The 23336-nt window shown below is 31.5% G+C and overlaps 1 protein-coding gene across 2 annotated transcripts in view; it reads left to right on the top strand.

The window, feature by feature from the left end:
• LOC120338875 (MAM and LDL-receptor class A domain-containing protein 1-like) overlaps positions 1–23336 on the top strand; it is a 29152-nt gene that overhangs the window by 468 nt on the left and 5348 nt on the right. The window contains exons 2-25 of one of the 2 annotated variants that reach the window (XM_039406853.2): positions 1812–2106; positions 3155–3378; positions 3476–3522; positions 3894–3993; positions 4084–4201; positions 4471–4652; positions 4871–4992; positions 5067–5160; positions 5636–5806; positions 6019–6122; positions 6235–6325; positions 7338–7544; positions 8339–8507; positions 9041–9149; positions 9251–9494; positions 12413–12547; positions 12628–12767; positions 13002–13242; positions 16673–16851; positions 17776–17928; positions 20592–20823; positions 20991–21608; positions 22375–22527; positions 22659–22833. In XM_039406853.2, coding sequence (XP_039262787.2) covers positions 1812–2106; positions 3155–3378; positions 3476–3522; positions 3894–3993; positions 4084–4201; positions 4471–4652; positions 4871–4992; positions 5067–5160; positions 5636–5806; positions 6019–6122; positions 6235–6325; positions 7338–7544; positions 8339–8507; positions 9041–9149; positions 9251–9494; positions 12413–12547; positions 12628–12767; positions 13002–13242; positions 16673–16851; positions 17776–17928; positions 20592–20823; positions 20991–21608; positions 22375–22527; positions 22659–22833 — 4303 coding nt within the window. The remainder of the gene's footprint in view (positions 1–1811; positions 2107–3154; positions 3379–3475; positions 3523–3893; positions 3994–4083; positions 4202–4470; positions 4653–4870; positions 4993–5066; positions 5161–5635; positions 5807–6018; positions 6123–6234; positions 6326–7337; positions 7545–8338; positions 8508–9040; positions 9150–9250; positions 9495–12412; positions 12548–12627; positions 12768–13001; positions 13243–16672; positions 16852–17775; positions 17929–20591; positions 20824–20990; positions 21609–22374; positions 22528–22658; positions 22834–23336) is intronic. The other variant, XM_039406854.2, reaches the window with a different exon arrangement.

The following is a 23336-nucleotide window of genomic DNA, read 5'->3' on the forward strand; positions in this document are numbered from 1 at the left end:
ATCGTACTATAATGAGACGATAAAAAATATGCGCATGTATATCACATACAATTTCTCAGTCGGCTAATTAGTATTCCAAACTCGTTTTTAATAAACCATAAGTAATCTCATTAGATCAAGATAATTTTCAATAAAAATGGCGGCGTTGTGGTGTTGTAACCAAACGTGCTAAGCAACAAACAAATTCCGCCTAAGCGGAAAATTGATCCGACAAAACGTTCATGTGGCGCCCCAAGCTAAATTTAGTAATTACTGATGACGGACCGACATGAAAACATGTAAATGATAGGTCGTTTGTACATGCAGCGGATGTGTATTTTAGACCTATACCAGCTCTGAACTTTGTTTCAAATATTTCGCAAATAATTGATTTTTGCCAATGTTGGAACATAGATCCAAAAGCGAGTTTTAAATCGCACTTGAACCTGCTTGCCATATTTGCATGTTCATATTCATAACCGTCCCAACTAAAATTCAGAACAATATTTTTTTTTTAGTGTTATTTTTTATTCATAATCATACGAATTAAAATTAAATGGTAATCTTTACATCAAGTTCGCGACACGCTGCTACGAATACAATATATTTGAGAAGCCCCTTGTTTTATATCTACAACGTAATAACAGCTATATTATATCCTTCCTACATTATTTAAATTGCCGAAATTTTATGTCGTCCGTCTATTCTTTCAATTTTCAGCGAATTAAATTTCCTGTTTTCAGCTTTTATTCGCATTTTTCAGATATTTCACGTTTATATTTAACCTTCTGATTAAAAAAAGTATCATTTTTATTTGCTCTTTGATTGTTTTTACAATGCAACAAAATTAAACGTAATTGTCAATAATCGTAATACTCCAATTATAGCCGTGGATTTTTGGAGAGATGAATCGAAAACAGGACTAATGTAAAAATCTTAACCTTAGATATAAGTTCAAAAATTTGCTTATTTGATAATTTTCAAAATTTCCGCGATAATAAATTAGGATTCGTCAATAATACACGATTATTTTGTTTATTTGTTATATCAAATAAATGCTAAATCACTATCTGTGTAGCAAAAAAAAAACGCCATTTTCTAAAAATAAATCATATTTGTAGTTCGATCAGGGACAAATGAAAACTATTAATGTAAAAATGTCTGTCAAATGTTATGTACAAGTATGTAAATTAACCGTACGTAATTCTAATGACACGCTCACGTGTTATGGTGTATAATAAAAAAAAACTGCTTGATTTCATTATGCATTTTTGGTTTTATAATAACTTTTCATCAAAACTTAAAATACAATTTAGATTTTACGAATCCAACATGGTGGCTGAAACCTCGTTGAAAAATTGTGTCGTGAAAATACGTATTTCTGAAGCGTAAATTGAACTTATTATTTTTTTTTACAATGGTCCTGGAAATGGTATCATATAAGTTTATTTCAATCCAAATTATGAAAAATAGTTGAAAAATATTTTTTTTGGTGTATATGTGTTAAGGATGATATTTGACTAAAAAAAGGAGGAATATCTAAACTTTTGAATTATAGAGGATTTTTATTATCATATTTTTGTAATGTGCTTCAAAACATGATTATCAAGTTTTATTGATCTGACTCAGAGTCTTTTTAGGATATTGTTTTATGTGTGAAACCGATATTCTCATTATTAGATTTATTCGATCATTGTGTATATACGAGTAATAATTTGTCAGGGCAGAAAACAGGATTTAAACCCGTTTTGCATCTTTCTCTTTTATTTTATCCAGAAAAAAAATTTTTTCTCCCAAAATTTACTCATCAAAATTTTTATTTTTATTTCAAGTGACGTCGCGATGTGAAGGGGAAAACTGTGACGGAAATGCTACAATTGAAGAAGAAGAAGTTACAAATCAAAAATATTATGGAAATCAAGAAGTGAATCATGATAAAAATCTGGATGCGATTGTATTGAATCCCGCGAGCAATGGAAATGCCGCTCAAAGAAATCATTTTCGAAACTATTTTGAGTCGAATCAATACATCGAACAAGGGGACGATAATACTGAAGTTGAGGTAGTGGAATATGAAGGACCTAGACCTCACATTTTGACGAGACTCAAAGCTTTAATGGGAAATGGGTAAAATGAACTTCAATTTTTGTTTTTCAATTTTAGAGCTTCACTGAATCTTTTATATCGGAGCTTTGTTTTTCAAACTGATCATTAACATTAGGATGTTAGTCATTTTAAACAATAATTATCGAACAGTGGTTTAAAAAAGCTAGTTCGTTGTGGAACAATGCTTCAATTGTTTGACAATGAGAATGAAAATGTAAAAAATAACCGCATTAAGCACGGCTATTCATAATAGTCAGTGAAATTGCTTCAGTATTTGATATTCACATCAAAGCAATGGCTGAAGAATAATGACAATCCGCTGAATTAATTATGTATATATATAGTGCACAAAAATATATTTCTTAATCGATAACTTGAATTCAATGTTTTTGTATTCGACACGCTATCATTCATATATCTGATTAGCGTAAAAACAACGACAACCGTCAAAATACAAATGCCAACCTGTCATTAGGCATAAATCGGAACTTATATATATGATTTTGGATTAGAAGTAGGTTCTTTTTCAGTTTATATCACATTTTCTGGATGTACATTCGATAATAATTATCCAATTGATATTCATCTTTGATAAATTAAAAAATTTTCACATAAATAATATTATTCTGATAGTTTGGTGCGATATTGAAACCCTTTCAATATAATAAATAACCGACAATTTACAAATTATTCCATACTTTATCTAAAAAACAATAGCACCAGATGCCATGATTCGATTTCGCAAAAGTTTTGACCTTGTAGGAATATTTTGTAAACCTCTAGAATAAAATGTCTGACCCGCCCCCAGGCATTCTTGTTATTTGCAAGGATTTAATCGGTACATTCCACAAAAATGTCAAGTTTTATTTTCTCTACACGTTATTGTATTGATTTTACAAAAAAAACGACCACTTCACAAAATAAACTGAATTTATATATATATATATATATATTAAATTGTGCTTTAGTCATTATTGCTTTAACCCTAGATATAGTTTTTACAAAATTGAGATTACAAAATAAGATGACGATTGTATTTTTCTAGCCTGTCTTATTAAAATTTATTCAGAGCCGAGTTCGAAAGCGGTGATGAATTAGATGAAGCACAATTTAGTGATGAGAATTTATACGATGGTGGCACGGATTTGGGGTCAACAACAGCCGCCACGCCAGCACCGGATAAAGAGCCACAACCTAAAGACGAAAAAGTCGAGGTTGACGAACCAGAAGACCTTGAAAAACAGAAGATGGAAAGCGGAGAAACCTTTGCTAAGATTTTAAAATACAATCAAGGTTAGATATCAAACACCAACGATGAATCTGGTTACGCTCTAACTCTTCTTTTTCATGGAAGAAGTATTTGATCTAATCAATAACATTTTTGTTACAGAACAACATGTAGAAGGTGTATTGGAAGGCGACATGAAATTTTCACGAGTAAGTCATTTTCAATTTCATTGCTTTTCGTAATATTTGATAGTTTTCGACACGCTAGGTTTTGGTATTTCATCACTTATTATGCAAGGCTAGATGAAACGACTTTTTGGACATTTTATTACTATTTTCCTTGTGCAAAAACAAATAAACGTTCACAACAAATAGGTGATGATAATCTTCTCACTTCCCCTCACGAAGGAAAGATGACGCAAACTGTATTTATTGTTTCAACCAGCGCAATTTTGCCATAATAAATTATATTTTCATTTATGACGTTTTCCTAGGTTCATAGTGGAGGAAAATAGTCTTCATTAAAAAATAAAATATCTTCCCCAAATATATTTTGAATTAAATTTTATTTTCCATTGCAGTTATATAACTCTGCTACCGATATCGACATATGGCCCAAAACTACTTACGGAACAATGGCAGGAAAAGTTTTAATTCCTTACAAGATTGCAGCCAAATACAGTAAGTTTTGCTTTTTGATGATGTTGATTTTTGATATATATTTCAACTTCAACAATTTTTTTGATCATACCTTTATATCTTATGTTTTAGACCGCACAGAAGTTGCCATTATAAAAAGTGGAATGGAATTATACACGAAGCACACATGCATTCGTTTTGTACCCAAAAAATCGGAGATTGCATATATATTTATCACAGACGCCAAAGGGTATGTACAGAGCCTAATTGATTAGATTTACTCCTCTTAAAAATCGACCGGGGTTTCGGTTTACAACCATTAATTGCCCAATCAAAACAATTTCATAAAAATTGTAATTAAGTGTGTAAAACGTAAGAGAAAATTCAATTCATCAGACAATATATTTCAAAGGGGAAACACATCTTCTTAAACTTACACTCGTTTTATGAACTTAAATTTATGCTATGTGATTTATTTATAATTTATTTGTAATTTTATTTCTTATATTTTGATGTTAGATGCTGGGCATATGTAGGCAAAACCGGTTATTCGTCTCAGACAGTCTCACTTGGGCGACCAGGTTGTGTCGCGAAAGGAATTACAGCCCATGAACTTATGCATGTTGTCGGATTCCAACACGAACATTCACGTACCGATCGTGACAAATATGTGACTATTTTGGAGCATAACATTCAAAAAGGTAATTGAATTTGATTAAAAGTGTTTTCGTCTAAAAATGCAACGATTGCAAATTTTGATGCTCAATTTTACAGTTTAACAAAAATTTAGCTGTAAATCAAATTGAGAACGATTCATATTTTATATTTTGGACATGTACACAAGAATATATGTTATTACTATTAAGTTTTGCGTATGTTTCCTGTATTTAGTTATTTGAAAATGACTTTTTCCTAATAGACATGAGGCAGAATTTTGACGTCCACAAAAGCACAAAAAATCTTGTGATATATGATTACAACAGCGTCATGCATTACAGCAAAACTGCATTTTCCAAATTTCAATATCTTCCAGCAATTCAAGTAAGTAAACATTGCAATTAGGACAACAATCAATATACAAACAGATAAATTATAAATATATACATTATATCTAGATTTATCCCAAACGAAAACCGGAACCGGAAATAGGACAACGAGACCGAATGAGTCCGTATGATATAGAAGAAATCAAATATCTTTATGACTGCAGTGAGTTGTTATTAATATCAATTCCACTAATTATCGTTATGTGTGTTTTGGTAAATTAATAAACTAAGCTTCCACATATAATGTCGTGTCAAAGAAACGTGAAAACTTCTCAGATTTCTTCGTTAATCAATATAAAACTAGCATTACACAGAATTTAATGTAGGCATTCTTCTCATTTTCTAAGCAACTATAAAATGAAATACGAATATATATTCCAACTAACAAATTTATAAATTGACCATAAAAAGATAACGATCAAGAACGATTCGATATTCTATTTAGAAGGATAGGAATCAGATTTCCTTTAAATTGAACGATCTTGACAGTAATCTGTAATAGTAAAACTTGCAAACTTAATGGTGGCTAAACTATACGGTTCGCTTCTCGGTTCTAGTTGTTCACGTTTTACTAAGAAACAGTATGGTAGCAATCACTTGCTAATCATTCGTCATATATGTGTACTTTTTTTATACAGGTTCTGATAGTTACGCAAGATGTGGAAAGGACTTTATCAATGAAAGGACAGATTCGTTTGCTAGCCCGAGACATCCTCTTAGTTATCCTTCTGAAGCGCATTGTACATGGAAAATCGTTGTTCCTAAAGGACGTTACGTTTCCGTAACTTTTACAAAGATTGATATTGAAAGTGAGAAAGTTTAAATAATTTTTACCAAGATATGATTTGCTAGTTCTTGTTGTTAAAACGACATCTGTTTTAAAACTAATGAAGAATACTATGAGCATTGTACATAAAACTAATCATTATAACTGATTATTTCATGATTATGATTGGACACAATTACAGAGTCAAGTTACTTTTTTACCATACAAACAGTAATTTTTTCTACTTTTCCAAAGGTTCGAACTTGTGCCAAAGAGATGCAATCTTAGTACATGATGGCCCAAATGCTGCAGCACCTCGTTTGAAAGTAATTTGTGGAACTAAATCATCAGCTGTTACAGTGAGTAATCATTTTCAATAAAAGTAATATTTTATATACATGGTTTCATCTGTTTGATGAGAATATTATTTTATAAAACTAGGAAAAAAATTTTATTTTTATTTTTTTTTAGGTTGTCAGCACCGATAACGAGATGTTCATCATGTTTACATCCGATCCTAATAAAAATAGTTTCACCGGATTTCAAGCAACTTTCAGACAAAGTAAGTTGTGTTGTTGGAGTGGGTAAACACGGGGTGTGGTTTTCAGCAATCTGTTTGGCTTAACTAAGAGTCTAAGACTACTTCCGCATAAAATTACATGACAATTTCTGGCCAATTTTTGGCACTTAATTCCAGGGCAAAAATTTCATTTCATGGAATAAGCAATTTATATGAAAACTGAAAAAAATATTTTGACACTGGAGTAAAATTGCTTAAAATTTCACGATATTGACATTTCATGACTTATCTTTTCTTTTGACACTTGGCAGAACTAACAAGACCAAATGCAAAACTAGACAAGCTAGACTGTTTAATTTTTTTGTTTGTTAATTTGAACCCGAATGACACAAGTTAAAAAATTGGTTTAGTAAAAAACGTAATAATTTTCTAAACTAGCCTTGAAGAACAGCGTTTGCTGGGAGGTTGAATATTAAAAATTGTTTACATATTTCCAGTACGTTAAAGCTACAATTGGCTACTTTAGGTTTAATAAACATGGCAGCCATGTTCTTTGTTTATTTTTTTTTATAAAACTAATGCATACGAATCGAAACTTTAAACATTGAATTAAATATACTTATCGTATAAGTTGCATTTTGAAAGCAAAAGATTTTCGAGTTTAAACCTGGCTTATCCCGACAGGAGTATTTAAAAACCATGCATTACTTGTAATACCATAGGTTTGTTCGTAATTATGTCCAAAATGACCTCTACAAATATGTTTCACCCTTCCATAGAAATGAGCTTGTCGTTTTTAATCGCCCCTCCGTGAAACTGTCGCATTTTTGTATAGATTTTGTTAAAAATGCAGGTATTATATATATTAAATATTTATTTTTAATAATAATATTTCATTAAAAACAAAGTTTATGAAAACCCTGTGTGATTTATTTAAACTGAAATAAAATTTGATGCGCTTGATTTTGTTAGGTATTTTTTTATGAATTTTTGTTGATGGATTTCTTTTATTAACTTTCTTTATCTTTCAAATAAAATTCAATATTATTTATAGCTTACTCCAAAGGAGTTCGGCCACTACCGTATACCGTACCTGCACTTGGAAGGATTGGCTACACAGAAAAAACATTCAAATGTGACTTCGATGACGGAGTTTGCGGAATGCAACAAGATACTTTAGACGAATTAGATTGGATAAGATACCGTGGAGCTACACCAAGTCAAGGCACTGGACCCAGCAACGACCACACCACAGGAAGCGGTAAGGGAATTTTTAAAATTTTAGTAGTGTAGTCGTATTGCAGAATTGATATGCATTCAACACGCATTTTGTAGCAAATTTAGTTTTTTCATAAAATTTAACTTATTTATTTTAAATTTTAACATGATAAATCTAATTTGCTTCAAGATAAATAAAACTATTTGTAGTGTAATGTTTGATTTTCCGGTATTTACGGTCGATGAAGGTTAATAAAAGGTAAAATACATTTGGAGTTTATAAAATACCAGTCAGTGTCATCGCCGATAATCGTGTCAACATTCATGTCCAAAAGGCAAGAAATGTCTGTCGGGCGTGTCGGTCAGCAAGAAATTAATAACCTACTTTCAAATTCTTTACATGATCAAATGATAACGTATTCGTCTTTTTATACAAGCATTACGGTTGTATGTAGAAAAGTTGTTCGACATTTATCTTTGTAGCAAGATAGCTTGGTATCACTTTAATCGTTTGCTAGCTTCATACGTTTCCCATCCAAAGACATGAAATTAAACCTTAGTTTAACGTTCACGTTGCAATATTTATTATTGTTTTTATTAGTTTGTTTACGAATTTATCCTAGCATAAATCAGGTTTTGATTTTTTCATGTAATGTTATCTAAAATCTAATGCATCCTGATTTTATGTATAATTTTTATGTAGTTTTTTGCAAATGCTGTTATAATGTGAATGAGTAGTTTTATATGTAAATTAGTAGTTGAAGTTCTATGCATGCTTTTTTTTTGGCTGGAAAAATCATGTGCGATTATATTAAACTGTAATACTCTTTGGTACAGGCCATTACATATATGTCGAATCGTCTTTACCATCAAAAAGTGGAGATACCGCAATTTTACGAACACCATGGTTAACCAAAGAGAAATACAAACCCCATTGCGTTCAGTTTAGTTATCACATGCATGGATCTTACATGGGAACACTGAGATTATACGCGTACGAAAAAAGGTAATATTTTTTTCCATATAGGAATAACACGAATTAATCACTTTTCTGATATTTTCTTTTGTATTTGGTAAACTTGCCTCGAAACTAAGTGTAGCAACATTGCGATATGTGCACTTCTCACTGTAATTAAAGACAAATTCAAGTAATAAATGCCGGTAATAATGATAAACTACCGGTGAAAAGTTTGACCAATGCAGGAAACTTAGAGTTTTTTCATCGAACTATAGGAGCGGATTTGATAAAAGTGTTATAAAGCAGGGATATATTCTTATTTTAATTAGATATTAATTTATTATCGTCTCATAACCTTGTATTTAAAAAGGATTAATTTTTATATCGTTAATGTAATTGAACCCCTTAGCATCCTCGCTCGTACGTCGGTTGTGTTTTATTAATTCTATAAATGTTTTAAAACGAAACCGATAAAGTAGCGTTAACTTAATTGAAGAAAATTACTTTTTCTTTCATTATAAGACAAAACTCATGGATGGAAAAGTAAATAGAAATAATATTTTGTTTTGAATAACTTTCAGGAAAAATGACAACTATGGACATGAAGTTTTGTTATGGGAAAAACACAGTAACCAAGGCAACAGATGGTTTACAGATGCAGTGACGTACAGACCAAAATCTGACGTTGATGTAAGCAACATGTTGCTTGATCTTAATTAGAAAAAATATCTGGTTTTTTACTTGGTCTGGAACTCCAAACAGCTTTAAAATGATTTTTTTTATTCCAACAGAAAGTACAATTTTTCTGGCAAGCCTACGTTTTCTTCTACCAATCTGATTTCGGACTTGACGACATTGATATCACCAACGCCGCTTGTAGCATGGCTGCTTCCAAACCAGCTACAACCAGAAGAGTGGTTCTCATCAGCCCAACTACGCAACCAATCGTGCGGAAACCAACCACAACTACCACCACAACAACGAAACCAACTACGACACCAACCACGATACCAATACAGACTTCTCCAATAGACGGTAAGATTTATAATCTTTGTTATGAATCAAATACCGACAATTTTTACAGAGTTGAATTGGCTATATTCGCATGTACACAGAATAAACTTGTTTAGCCTGCAATTTGTAACAAACAGCAGATAAATATGATAAACCCTCAATAACTGAAATATATTGATTTGGATATTATAATCGGAAATACTTTTATCTCTTTAAAGGTAAACTGGCAAAATTGGGGTCACTGGATACTGTATTAGACATCCGGTCTAAGCAAAAAATGCCGAGTTTGATTTTGCACTGGTATTATCTTATCATCTAGTTTAGTGTCTTCGCTTTAACAAAAATAAAAACATAAAAGATTTAACGAAACAAGAAAATAACCACCCGAATTAACCGAAGCCATGCCCCGGGCTATTGTATGTTAAGTTCAAGAACAATTTGGCCATAGTTAGGTCTCAAGATTTTCCGATTCTATACGATAAATTTGACAATTTGTCGCGTTAAAATTCTGAGATTTGATGATATCAAACCATTGACTATTCATTATATATCTAAAATAAGGTTAGGTAATAAACTCGGCGCACGATTTCTAAAAGAAAACCATTTTTGAAAGAAAATATAGCTTTTGGAAATTTTGGAAGGAAAGTCCACTTTCATTGTCATTTAATAGTATATTTATTTTAGTTGTAAGATAAATTATCAAATTTTAAAAACTAAATACATAATGGTACATTTTTGTGAAAATACGATAAAATAGAATAAAATAGAAATTCATCAAAATGAAATTTGAAATTACATACTATTTTAAAATATTACATCAATGTGAATATACAATTTGGAAAATATCTGTTTTGACCAAAATTATGGATAATAATACGACGATATAATCTCCGTTCAGAAAAAAAAAATAGAATTTTTTTTTTCTTAAAATGAGTCATAACATACAATGTTCAAAAATGCCAATAAATTGGCTTAAAATGGTTATATAGGAAGTTGCCAAACTATGATCTTTCTATATTCACACATACAGATAGGCAGTCAAGTCAATGCAAGGTTTGGTATATGGCTGTTTCTTCGCCCATTTTCGTGTTTATATACAGAAAAGAATTATGGTGTGGTGTCAATCGTAATTTCTATATTTTCGTTTCTAAGATGTTAATTAAGCGTATTGTGGCAACCCGAGGGCGCGAGAATCGCATTTCAACGTTAAATGACATTTTTCAATTTATGGAAAAATACAACACAAACGTAAATAATTTTGATAAGTCATATTCATTTATAGCACCAATGTTTAATAAATGTCGATTTTCCACTCTTTTAGTGCTATATATTTGACTTCCATTGAATGCATGGATTAAATTTAATACCGGTTACCTCTATAAATGCTGGCGGTCAAAATCCAATTTGATTTAGTGCGTCATTTAAACCGGCGAATACTTGTATATATTTATCTGATTTGATCCTGCCCTTTGGCAATGCCTCTTGCACAATTTACGTCAAACTGTATTTCATTCATCAATTTATGATAATTTTAAAAATAGAAAATTAGATCAGTTTTTGTTTTTTACAAAGTGATAGAATACACAAAAATTAGGTAGTTACTCAGCACCAGAATGACAAAATACGTCACTACCTAATTAAATATAGAACATTACCTAGAAAACGATTTTTATGACTTCTAGTGAAAGCTAAATGAAACGCTACATAAGAAATATACCGAGCAATACGATAGTTGAAAACAATACAAAAGCTTTATTTTGTAAACAAAAACAAAATAGGAAAAAATTACAGCCTTGATACACGAAAAATATGAATAAATAAACAAAATAAGTTCAAAATACGATTTTCATCATCGTCACTAAACAGTCTATTTTTAACTATTAATTAATTTTAATAGAAAAAGACGTTTCGATTTGCTTGACGAAATTAAATTCCGTTTCGGGCAGAATTTTATCAAGCACATAAAAAATCGAGCGTGAGTAATTGATTAATCGCTTCGAACAAGCTATTGCCATATTTGTCCAAACAAAATTTTTGACATGATGAGAAGGAGAGCTCGCGTCTTGACGGCGTATTTTATGTAATATTTATGGTTTCGTTAAAGAAAAGGAATGATTCCTAACAGAATGGAAATCCCCTATTGTCTTGCGTGTTTTCTTGCACGCTACCGGAAGCACAAATGTCCAAATATTTTTTGGCGATTTCTTTTTACAGATTCCTGAGAATATAATAATTTTATACACTACTTCATCACATTTTTTGTAAACAATCAATCTTAACCTTGGGTATTGATTGGCAAAGTCATTTTGTTGATTTATAAATTTTGTTTCCGCGTGAACGGTGGTTTGTAGCCGAGAAAACAAACATGCTATGAAAATTGACCAAAAACGGTGTTAGGAAATTCAAGATTTTATTTTTAAATACTGTTTCCGACTACAAACATAAAATTTATATATTAACTGGTTCTCCCTATAAATATGCGTTAGACATGATACTGGAAATTTTTCTGTAACGTGAGCTGAACTTGTTTTGCTGTTAATAATCAATAATATTTTATTGATAAAGTGCTTAAACGTTATGGATTAGTAACTGACGCGTGGTGAATATGGATATGCGAAGGTCGTTGAGTTTGAATATCGGTTATGACGCGTTCTACACACGTGCATGACACATAAATTCTAAAGCTGGGCTTAGTGACATTTTAAGGTTCTCGGTACACCTAGTTTACGTGATTTCTTGTTCCAGAAATTTAGGAATTATTTCTAGGATTGGCAATACCTCAAGTTCAATATCAAGCCAAAATTAACAATATTAGTTTTAGCTAGAAGTAATAAACCTATGAAATGCTCTCAAATACTGTAATACCACTCATCAAATACTCTCATATACGAGTACTTTCCATAATCTTTAAACATTTTTTACGATTTGTTTGATTCTAGAAACATCATGCGATTTCGACTCCGGATTATGTGGTTGGACTCAGGTCACCACCGATGATTTTGACTGGGAACGAGCAAAAGATGGTACTCCTAGTCACAATACCGGGCCTACTGGCGACCATACATCCAAGCAAGGTAAAACACAAGACGCATCATAATACGTACTACTTGAAAAGCCTATTTTATGAAAACGAATTTTTTTATCATCAACACAGGTCACTTTTTGTTCATCGAAGCTTCAAGTCCACGTATAGCAGGTGACGTCGCTCGGCTTCTTTCTCCAAAATTGACAACAAAACCGCATTGCTTGCAAGTGTGGTACCATATGTATGGTTCTCAAATTGGTGCAATATTGGTAAGTGAAATGATCATTTTCAGCTTAAGTAAACTGTGTAAAAATTGCTGATTTTAGCAATTTATAGAAATTAGCGTAGATATTTATCAAAATAAGACATTGAGTTTCCCCAGTCGGTAGTCAGGATCAAGTTACACCAAAATTGAACGTTTTCCCCCCACCCACACGGATTATTATACTGTGTAATTGCGCTATTTTTTCATTTTTATTGCAAAAAATATTCATATATTACAGATAAAGCAAATTACGAATGGAGTAGAGCAAAAATTGATTGAAAAGGTAGGCAACAAGGGAGACAAATGGTTGTACGCAGAAGTTGACGTTATAACTCCAGCAGTAAAGACGGTGCGTGGTCCCATATACGGAAAATGGAAAGATGAAGCATACACACAAGTCGCCATTGATGGTGTACGAGGAGGAGGTTACCCTGGTGATCTTGCCATTGATGACGTCAAGATTACGTCATCACCATGTGGTAAGCGTCCCATTTTCCTTTATTACTGGTATTACCCATCAGCATTATTAGCAATAATTTAATAAACCAGACGGTTTTGATTGCTATATATTAACAATTTACAGACAATCCATAAATAAAAAATAAATGTAAATTACCTGAATTTATCTGACATAAAACCAATGGCCATATTTAGATATTTTAAACTCCAGACACCCGATAATGATTTCCATTGGCACACCCTACTCATAATAAAAAAGGTTTAATGAAGCAAAATTACTATTTTGCGTCCGGTCATATATTTCCAGATGACATAAGTTTAATCCATGTTTTGCAAAAGCTTTTCTGTCAATTAATCACACCCGAAAGGCTTCGTTTAATTTCTGGTCCATATTAGAAAAGGGTTGAAAATTTGCAAGTCGCAGCAAAAGGAAATGTAAAATTAGTTAAGTAATAAATATAATAAGCATTAGATTTCTTTCATTTAATAATAAACCAACGTGACCTCATTTAACACGACTTTCGCTTGGTTCCCGGTTCCGAGACCATCGAAAATTATCCATGGCGCAGATTCAAAACCAATACAGTTTAACATTACTTTTAAATTTCTATTTAAAAAAAAAAAAAATTAAAAAAAAATAATCCTAGAGAACATAGACAATATTTTAGATCTGTGTTCTTTTCAAATATTTTAGATAGCTCTTTATAAAACAAACAAAAACTGAAGCCAAAAGATGAAATTCGACCTCCTGGCATATTGCAGATCGATGTCGGTCGTAATAATAGAACATAATAGCTTCGACATATGTTTGATTTAGGATAGATCATGCAAAATTATGTTTTATTTTGTATAAGTTTGAATTCTTGCTAACAATGCGGTCCTTTCGAGAATTTTTATGGCGAGTTTTCTTCACACATTTTGCCACAAACTCGACTTACTACTTATATGCTTTGTAAACTACCACCAATGACTAGTATAAATAAATAGTTCTCGATAGTGATATCCCATTAAAATGTAATCACGAGTAACTGTTTATTGTCAGGCCTTAAGACGATTATCCACAACACGAGTGCGTGTGAAAAAAGTGTGATCAACTCAATCATTGATCTTTGTTTAATAATTCCAAGTACAACATGAATGTTTATTTAGAAGATATTCACACACGATTTCATCTGTTCAAAATAGTGTGCGAATTAGTAAATAAATCCGATCTCAAATTTGGATTCATTTCAATAAAAAACATCTGTTAAATTGAGTTAAAAACAGCTGAAACCCGTAAAAATTATCATCATAAACCATTAATTTTATTTAATTATGTAGTGTTGATAATTGCTGGCTAAAAAGGAAATTCTGGTTTGTAATTTGGACTAATTTAGTTAAATTTTATTGAGCTCAACTGCCGACAATGATTAGACCTAATTTATTTTAAAATTTGACTTTTATAATAATTCAAGTTTGTGTGATAGATAAAAAGGTACATTCATTTACGTAACAAGCTTGAAATTATTCAATTTAAAAATAGGTTACTGTATTTAATACCTCAAAGGATCGAGTTTTATTAACAATCGACCTTTTGAGGATTTTAAAAAATCTTCCAAGAACATATACCACATTCCGACATCATAATTATTATTCGGCTGTGATTGTGGCTTATTTAACGGTCGATTATTTCTCATTTAGCCTTAAATATACGTCACAAATTATTAGGGAAAAAAGATAAAAACTAAGCTCCCATGCAGTTTTGATTTAGAGTTTTTATTCAAATACTGATCCGTTAGGCCAAAGTCAAAGTAAAAAAAATGATATCTTTCACTAGCCTACTGTTGGGAAACAAGAATTCGATATTACATTGTAACTCTATACGAAATGCTTATTAGCTGTGACGGGAGAAACTCACCACTCGTATGACACTTTAGAAATACCGATATAAATATATTATTGATAATTGTGGTGGGTCTTTACAAAGTGGGTATCACGATGTAATAAAATTATAATGATGTCATATCTTTCATGTAAAGATGCAATATTTATCCTCTCAAATCAAAAACACCGCGATTGTGGACAACAAAAATACAATTACGTAATTTAATGACAAGTAGTAATTATATGACTGACAAAAACGATTCTCCCAAATAAAAAAAAATCGGAAATAGGTCATATTTAACTTTATATTCTAACATGGTTTGAAACTCCCAAAAATAAAAAAAAAACGGAAACAGGTCATATTTAAATTTTTTTTCTAACATAGTTGTTACGTGATGCTTGAACCTTGATTAGGCAGTTTGTTTTCCTTTGCGAACTAAGATTTTTTTGCCATTTTCTTGATTTTTTTTGCTAAAAATCTTTAATTATTTTTTTGAACATAAGTTAAAATGGGCTAGGTGTGACTCTGACGCATCCATGTTCATATTTACTAAAATTTTGAATTACGATCCTTATATGGAAAATACGGGAATGATATAAAAATCGCTCTGTCATTAGTATTCACATGTGGTTTAATATTCATATGAATGTAGGTGTTGCGTGGTATATGATATTTGGAAATACAATATGATACGCGGTACACTTCAAACATTTGTACCAATTTGCGTCATTTGTTTTATGCGTCACCATGTTATACGTTAATTACGTTGGTATGACGCAGCAATAAAATGTTTTCTAATGACTACTGAACCAACGAGAAACATGAAGATCAATTTGCATAAAATGTCTAGAAGAAACTAGAAATTGACGTATACGCAGGGTACACTTGTTAAGGCCAAAGGTGAAAATAATTTTCTTGAAAGTGAAAAACAAAATGATTTCTTATCAAATCACTACAGTGAATAGACATAGTGCAAGATTAAGATTCGCAATCACATCCATTGAGAAGAAATTTAAATATACGGACGTAACAAGTTGAACAACAACTAATTATCTTTTACCCACAAAATTCACCAACCATATCACAGACGTCATCAATCTCATGTTGAAATAATATACAACCACGTCAATAGAGAAATTATTGATTGTCATTTCAAGTAGAAATAATTCTACTTGTACTTGTCCAAAAATCTAATACTAAAACGAATCCCGCAAAGTAATGATTTGATTTTCTTTGGCTTTAATTAAACGATTTTCAATGACCACATCCTATGAAACGACAGATTTCACTTCCAGGTATTTAATTCAATCATTATTACTTACTTCATTTAATCAAAGTTAAGATGAAAGGTATATTAAATAAATACAGGTAAAAATAAGTAAAATTTGAATGTCTGTTGTGGACCATTTAAATTTTTTTTTAATTTTTCGGCGAGTTTGACATTTATGTTCCATTATAAGCAAAATCGGATTTACAATTTTTAATGTTTATAAATCGCGCCACAAAATATAGCCAGAGGATAATTTTGTTCATTTATGTAAAAAAAATTGAAACTCGTGAAAATAAATAAAAAATATATTTTTCAGCGTCAACCCCTGTCAGAAAGCCGAAAGTTGAATCTCAAGTTCGAGAGTTGTCTTGTAATTTTGATAAAAAAGATAATTTATGTGGATTTGTTAATACCGATGCTGATAACTTTGACTGGGTACAACATAGTGGAAAAACTCAGAGTGGAAGTACCGGACCCGAGTTCGATCATACTATGGTACGTTGAAAACGAATATTTTACCTTTATTTAGTTTAGTTTATTTCCCCACCCCCAGCTCGTTTTACAGAACACATTATTCTATTGTGAATAAGATACAATTTCTGAATACCATTTTATATTTCACAAACGTATTTACGAAAACCTGTTCTGCAGTAACAGATACTCGCCACAATGTTGCACGATTCTCTTTTGCTCTTATTGCGGATTTTATAAATTATTGCTACAAACTTATGCCTTTACTTTATTCTGGGCTTCCATAATATTCATTTCGGGCCAAATTCTGGTTGAAAATGTTTTGAAGGATGACATTTTAATGTACTTAGTACTTGGAGCTTTTGTCACTTTGACATTTCCAAAAATTATCAAAAAATTAAATTTATTCAATTTCTAATCGAAATCACTTTCAAATTTGCATAACAGCATGAAGAAGACAATGACAAATAGCCCACAATTTTAAATTTTCTGGTTTTTCTCCAATTATGTTTGTATTATACACTTGGTTATTATGTATTTTATCTTGTTTGAATCCGAATTCTTGGGAAAAACCCACGATTAGCATTCATTCATCAACGCATAGTTTCGTTGGTACAGGGTAAAATAGGTAAATAGAAACTTTTGAGCCACCCTTTGTATATGTTATACTTCGAATCATGTCGCTATCTTTATCACCCGTCATTTATTACATTTATAAATCTTCAGTTTGACAAATCTATTTCAATATTTGCGAGTAAAATAATTCTTGACTGGCTTGGGTCAAAAATCTATCGCACATTTTCGAATAGCTAGCTGACTTGAAATTTCCACGTTCTATATTTTTTCAAATTTGTTTATAAGGATATTTTACAATAAAATTTGAAAAAACGTCCATCTTTTTTTAAACCATTTATCCAAACAATAAGTTCATTTTAATTTTCTCCTCAGGGGGATGAAACCGGACTTTATCTTTACACTGAGGCGTCTTCTCCAAGACAGAAAGGAGACAATGCTACCCTGGTTTCACCAAAACTAGCTTCTGGAAAATATTGCGCCCGTTTCTACGTTCATATGTGGGGATCCGGTATGGGTGATATAAGGGTAAGTGATTGTGATTTACAACAGCCTGGATGAATATCGCGTAGGCACCAGCGTAACGTAGATCGCCAACATATATATGAGTAACAAAACTCAAATGAGACGACGATAGTAAGCGCCTAGGAATCGCACAGATACGAACCAAATGATTCGACGTATAAATAAGACAAGAATACATTTTCACAAGTTACCCAGTTCAAGGCAATTAAATACATAATTAGAGAATTTGTTATGTTCAATATGGGATATATTATGGGGATTTCATGTTAACAACATGATAATAACATTGGCAATACCAAATAAGATGGCCAGACCGGGACTATTAGCTTGATATATGTTTTCCGGCGACTGTCCCATGCCAATGGATATTTAATCGTTTTTTAACATCCAATTTGATATTTACTAAACGCAAAAAGTTTGGCTGTTTAATTTGTAAACAAATTACGCAATACAAGTTTTACATTATACACAGCAAGATAGAATACACAGCAAGATAGAGAAAGCAACGGCATTTAACCGAGAGCTGAATTATGATTGAAATATAATTATCTTATGTTCAATTTTTCATAGTGTGAGGTTTTAGAATTAGATCATTTATAAAATACAATAAAACTTTTGAATACTAAAATAGACTAGAAAATTTTTTCTACTTTCTGAATCGCAATTCATATATTATTAATCTCATGAAATATGGAAACTTGCCAGTTGTGTTCCAGCTCGATTGCTGTCACGAATTGTGACAGTTTAAGCACAATTGGCGCCTTACCCAGACGACGACATTTTTTTCGAGTTTCATTCGGATGTCTAGCTTCATAAAAACTAAATGTTCAATGATCGATATTCCCGCTGTGCCATTTAGATTATTTAATAATTCATCTGCAGAATTTTGTTAGGATATATTAGATTTGAGTTTGAAAAATATCCATGACAAAGATTTATTTCTTTGTATTTCCAAGCATGACATAACCGGAAATAATATGCAAAATGTTGTAAAAAATAACAAATGTGGACCCAACTTACTCTGGAAGCCGATATTCGTACTGAAAATCGGATGTTTGCACACTACAAAATTGGTTTCGTTTTATCACGCGTTTTCTATTTCCGAATATGACATAATTTGAAGCAACATGCAATTTTAAATTTGTGTCTGAATGTTTTCTTGTCAGAACGAATCCAAAAGTTAACACAATGAAACTTGGCATTGTATTTACACTCTTCCTGTTTACGAGTACACAAATGGGAAATTGCCTAAAAACTATTTACCAAATATGGTTTTAATTTTAGCTCTATTAGAAATTTTGAACATGTGACAAGAATTATTTTAAACTTCAAAAGCTAGAAACGTTTCTCTTTTTCTATTTAAAATGTCAATTTAGGACGGGGTGTGAAAATATACGTTACTTTGATATACGAGTAGCTTTTTATTTGGGACGTTCAACTCAATTGAAACAAAGAAAAGATAACGCTTGGTTAATTTCAATGCACGAATAAACAGGAATTACAAACAAAATTAAAAAACAAATGTCACCAGCAAAAAATGTGTAAATTCAAACCCTGAGGCTACCACAAAACGAAAAAAAATGTTTTAATGCTTAGTTTTCTCATTTGGAAGAGATAAAATAGGCAATTTAATCATTAAATTTTAAGCTTTTGAAATAAATTTATTGATGAAGAGACTCGTTTTTGAGATAACCTGAGCTTGTCAAAATGAAATGCATATCACGTTTTATTAACATGCGTGAAATTTTGGTGAAGGGTTTGATAAGACAAATTGCAAATAAACATTACGAAGTATGATAACATCAAACGACTATTATTTCGAAAGTTATTTCAGTTTTCTTCAAGTCATTTCCAACCAATACTCTCTTTCAATACATAGTTTTGCATAAAATTTGTTTGATCGTGGTACTAACAGCTTCGTGATCATTCATATTGAAGAAGTCTTTTTTTTTCTAAATCTGGCCTCTATTTTCTTCTAGTAACTCATGGTAAATGTTGTTGATTTGATGTACTTTAAATATGCTTGGAATTTTCAAAATTGCCACATGTGCTCATTGTACCAATTACAATAAAAAATTATTAGAAAACAAAACGTAATTCATATATATAATGCTTCCAATTATATATCAAATCAAGAGCATTATTATCAAGTTAACTATTGATTAAAAAAGAGAAATATCGTCGAAATAACACATGCCAATAACATATAATCAATACAAAAATTATCAAATAATAGAATTAAACAAACGAATAAAGAGCACGAGGGCAATTGATTTCATTTCGAAACTTTCCCAAAACTAATTGTTATCATTGAAGATACATTCCATTCTAGAACAACAATTTAATTAAGGAAAATGACTTTGTTCGATTTGGAATGTGAAAACAAGCATGACAATTCAAAACTTGGGAAAATTCTGTAAACTCATACATTATGTTTGTAGAAATATTTATAATTTTGTCTCCTTTTCTTATAAAAGTCCAAGCACGGTATTTAAATTATTGGAAACGCTGTATCCTATTTCATTTTAATATGGAATTTTTATCGGGTATCTACATATAGCTTGTCTAATAGAATATCCTAGAAATTATAGTCGACATTGTTTGTGTATTTCAATAATTTCTCTTTTAACATTAATATAATGAGTGGCAAATTGATATAATTCCAGGTTTATACAGCTGAATATAAGAATGGCAGGACCGAAAATCGACAGAAACAGTGGGGAATGTCCGGAACTCAAGGAAACTCATGGTTGAAAGGCGAATTTGAGTTTGAAACTTCTATTAACATCGAATACGTTCAATTAGAATTTGTAGGTACAATTGGACACACTTTCACTAGTGACGCGGCTCTTGATGACATCTCAGTTGTGCCAGGAAAATGTACCGATGCCAATATAGGTAAATACTTATAAGAACTTATTATAACATTAGCTTATGGTCTCAAAAGCAGAAACTGGCCGAGCAAAATTTCGTTTATTTTTTCCTCAATTTAGTCGTTTTAATGTTATTGACTGTCGATATCGTATTAGCTATTGATTTATGACATTTCGTTTGCTTTCATTTAGCCACTACAGTGACTACTTCAGCACCAACGACCACCAAAACAACAACGACTACAAAACCGACGACAACAAAGCGAAAACCTACAACAACGACACGAAAACCTACAACAACGACACGAATATCTACTACAACGACACGGAAACCTACGACAACGACACGGAAACCTACGACAACGACACAAAAACCTACCACAACGACAACTACCACGCCTAAACCAACTACCCAAAGAACGACTACCACCACAAGAACAACCACTACCAAAACTACAACTACCACAACAACTAAAGCGCCAACAACACCCACTAGGAGAACCACCACAACCAAACGCACGACAACTACTCGAAAGCCTACCACTACAACTAAGCAGATAAAAACCACACCAAAACCAACTACTAGAAAAACTACTACACAGGCACCAACTAGGCAAAGAACACTCAAGCCAGACGGTAAGAACAGACCACGCACACGACCACCAACTACTGGACCAATATTAGGCGTAGCTAGAATAAGACCGTACCCTAGAAGACCACAGCCTCGAATCCTAACAAACCGAAAAACAACCACTGCTTCACCAAGAACAACTACACAAAAATCCAGGATAACAATTGCAAAACCGAGGGGTAAGACAAAATATCACACTCAAATTCGTTTTTTTATGCGTAAGTTTATTTGTTGAATGAAATAATATGATCATTTACGGAAGAAAAAATAAATAAAAAAACATCACGGCAATAATGATAAACCAGCGAGAAATTATAGATACGGTACTCTATATTACAATTACGGCCGTACAAATATTTCATCGTTTGTTACTACATCAGCCATTTTCTATTAGCTCGTTCTAATGGTCGATTTGAGGTAGTAAATTTGTTCGAATACTAAGTATTACAACCTTATAGTTTGCCGATTTAACGTTTTCACTAATTGGCTAAAATCAGGTTAATGACGTCACTAATCGTGACCCGAGGAGTCGGAAAATAGTGTTATTAGGTAAACAAAAATAAACAGATTGGACCACAACGCGATGTCGCAAAATCAGATAGATCATATTTTATAAGTAGATTTTATTATTAATCTATTATTTGTCAAAAATGGTTCAAATAGTTCAAGTATATGCAACAAACAAATAAATATATGCTTGAAAGAAAATATATAAAACGGAAATCTGAAATGCTTATACAACCTAAATGTTAATTATTAAAGTGATCGTTGAATAAAAAATCACTACTGAGCTTATGAACTTGACTTGAAATGTTTCTAAAAGTGATTAAACTGCGCAGTAACCAATTTTGTCAAGTACAGTATTGTAAGGATAATACTTTGAGAATCATGAATGTATTTTTCAATGCTTGACTCAGTAATATATAATGTAATAATTTTTTCTAGATTTTAATTGCAATTTCGAGTCCAGAATCGAACCATACTGTGGAATGCAACAATACACCACTGACAAGTTTGATTGGATAAGACATTCTGGAAACACACCTAGTTCCGGAACAGGACCAATTAACGACCACACTCTTGGATCAACCAAAAATGGTAAATAAATGTGCAAAATTTTATTATTATTTTAATATCGTGTTGAACAAAAAGATACAGAGCTGTTCAAATTAACTATACCCACGCCACGGGGTAGATTGGTGAGATAAAATAATGTTTCTTGTTTTCAGGAAACTATCTGTTTATTGAGGGAAGTAAGCCACGAACACCAAACGACAATGCAATTATTACCACACCGGCTCTATCCGCAATACCTGAAGAAAGATGTGTCGTGTTCTGGTACCATATGTATGGAAACGGAATAGGCAAACTTCGTGTTTATTCGGAATTGTCAAGAACCGGAAGGTACGAGAATGTAGTTTTGTTGGAAAGCTTTAGAATTAACTTTCAATTTCGGAAAGATTGGAAATTTTTGATTTTTTAATAGCTCATAAATCGTTGGCGAATATTTTTCCAAAATAGTCAAATCTAATGTGTGTTAAAATAATTTTGTAAATTAAAAAGATTCGTCAAAATTTGATAAAAACATTTACAGACAATTGAAGTTTACTTTTTATAACAGTTGGGTATGAAATATAGAAAAAAATACAAACAAATAAAATATATTTCCACGGTTTTGTGCAAATAAAATCAAAATCTCGATAAATTTGTCATGTTATTGGATTTCCGTACTTTCTGTTTTGATCTTTTATTTGTTTAATATTTTTAGCATGAAAATATATCAAATTAGAATCCTTAAATAATTAGGATCAATCAAACATGGAGCGTATGTAAAGCTAGCAAACAATGCAAAGTTTTTTCGCGTTTTATACTCGATTATGTTTGATTGGAGGTACAAATGAAATTAT

Source organism: Styela clava, chromosome 9, assembly GCF_964204865.1.
Source record: "Styela clava chromosome 9, kaStyClav1.hap1.2, whole genome shotgun sequence".
Taxonomy (NCBI): Eukaryota; Metazoa; Chordata; class Ascidiacea; order Stolidobranchia; family Styelidae; genus Styela; species Styela clava.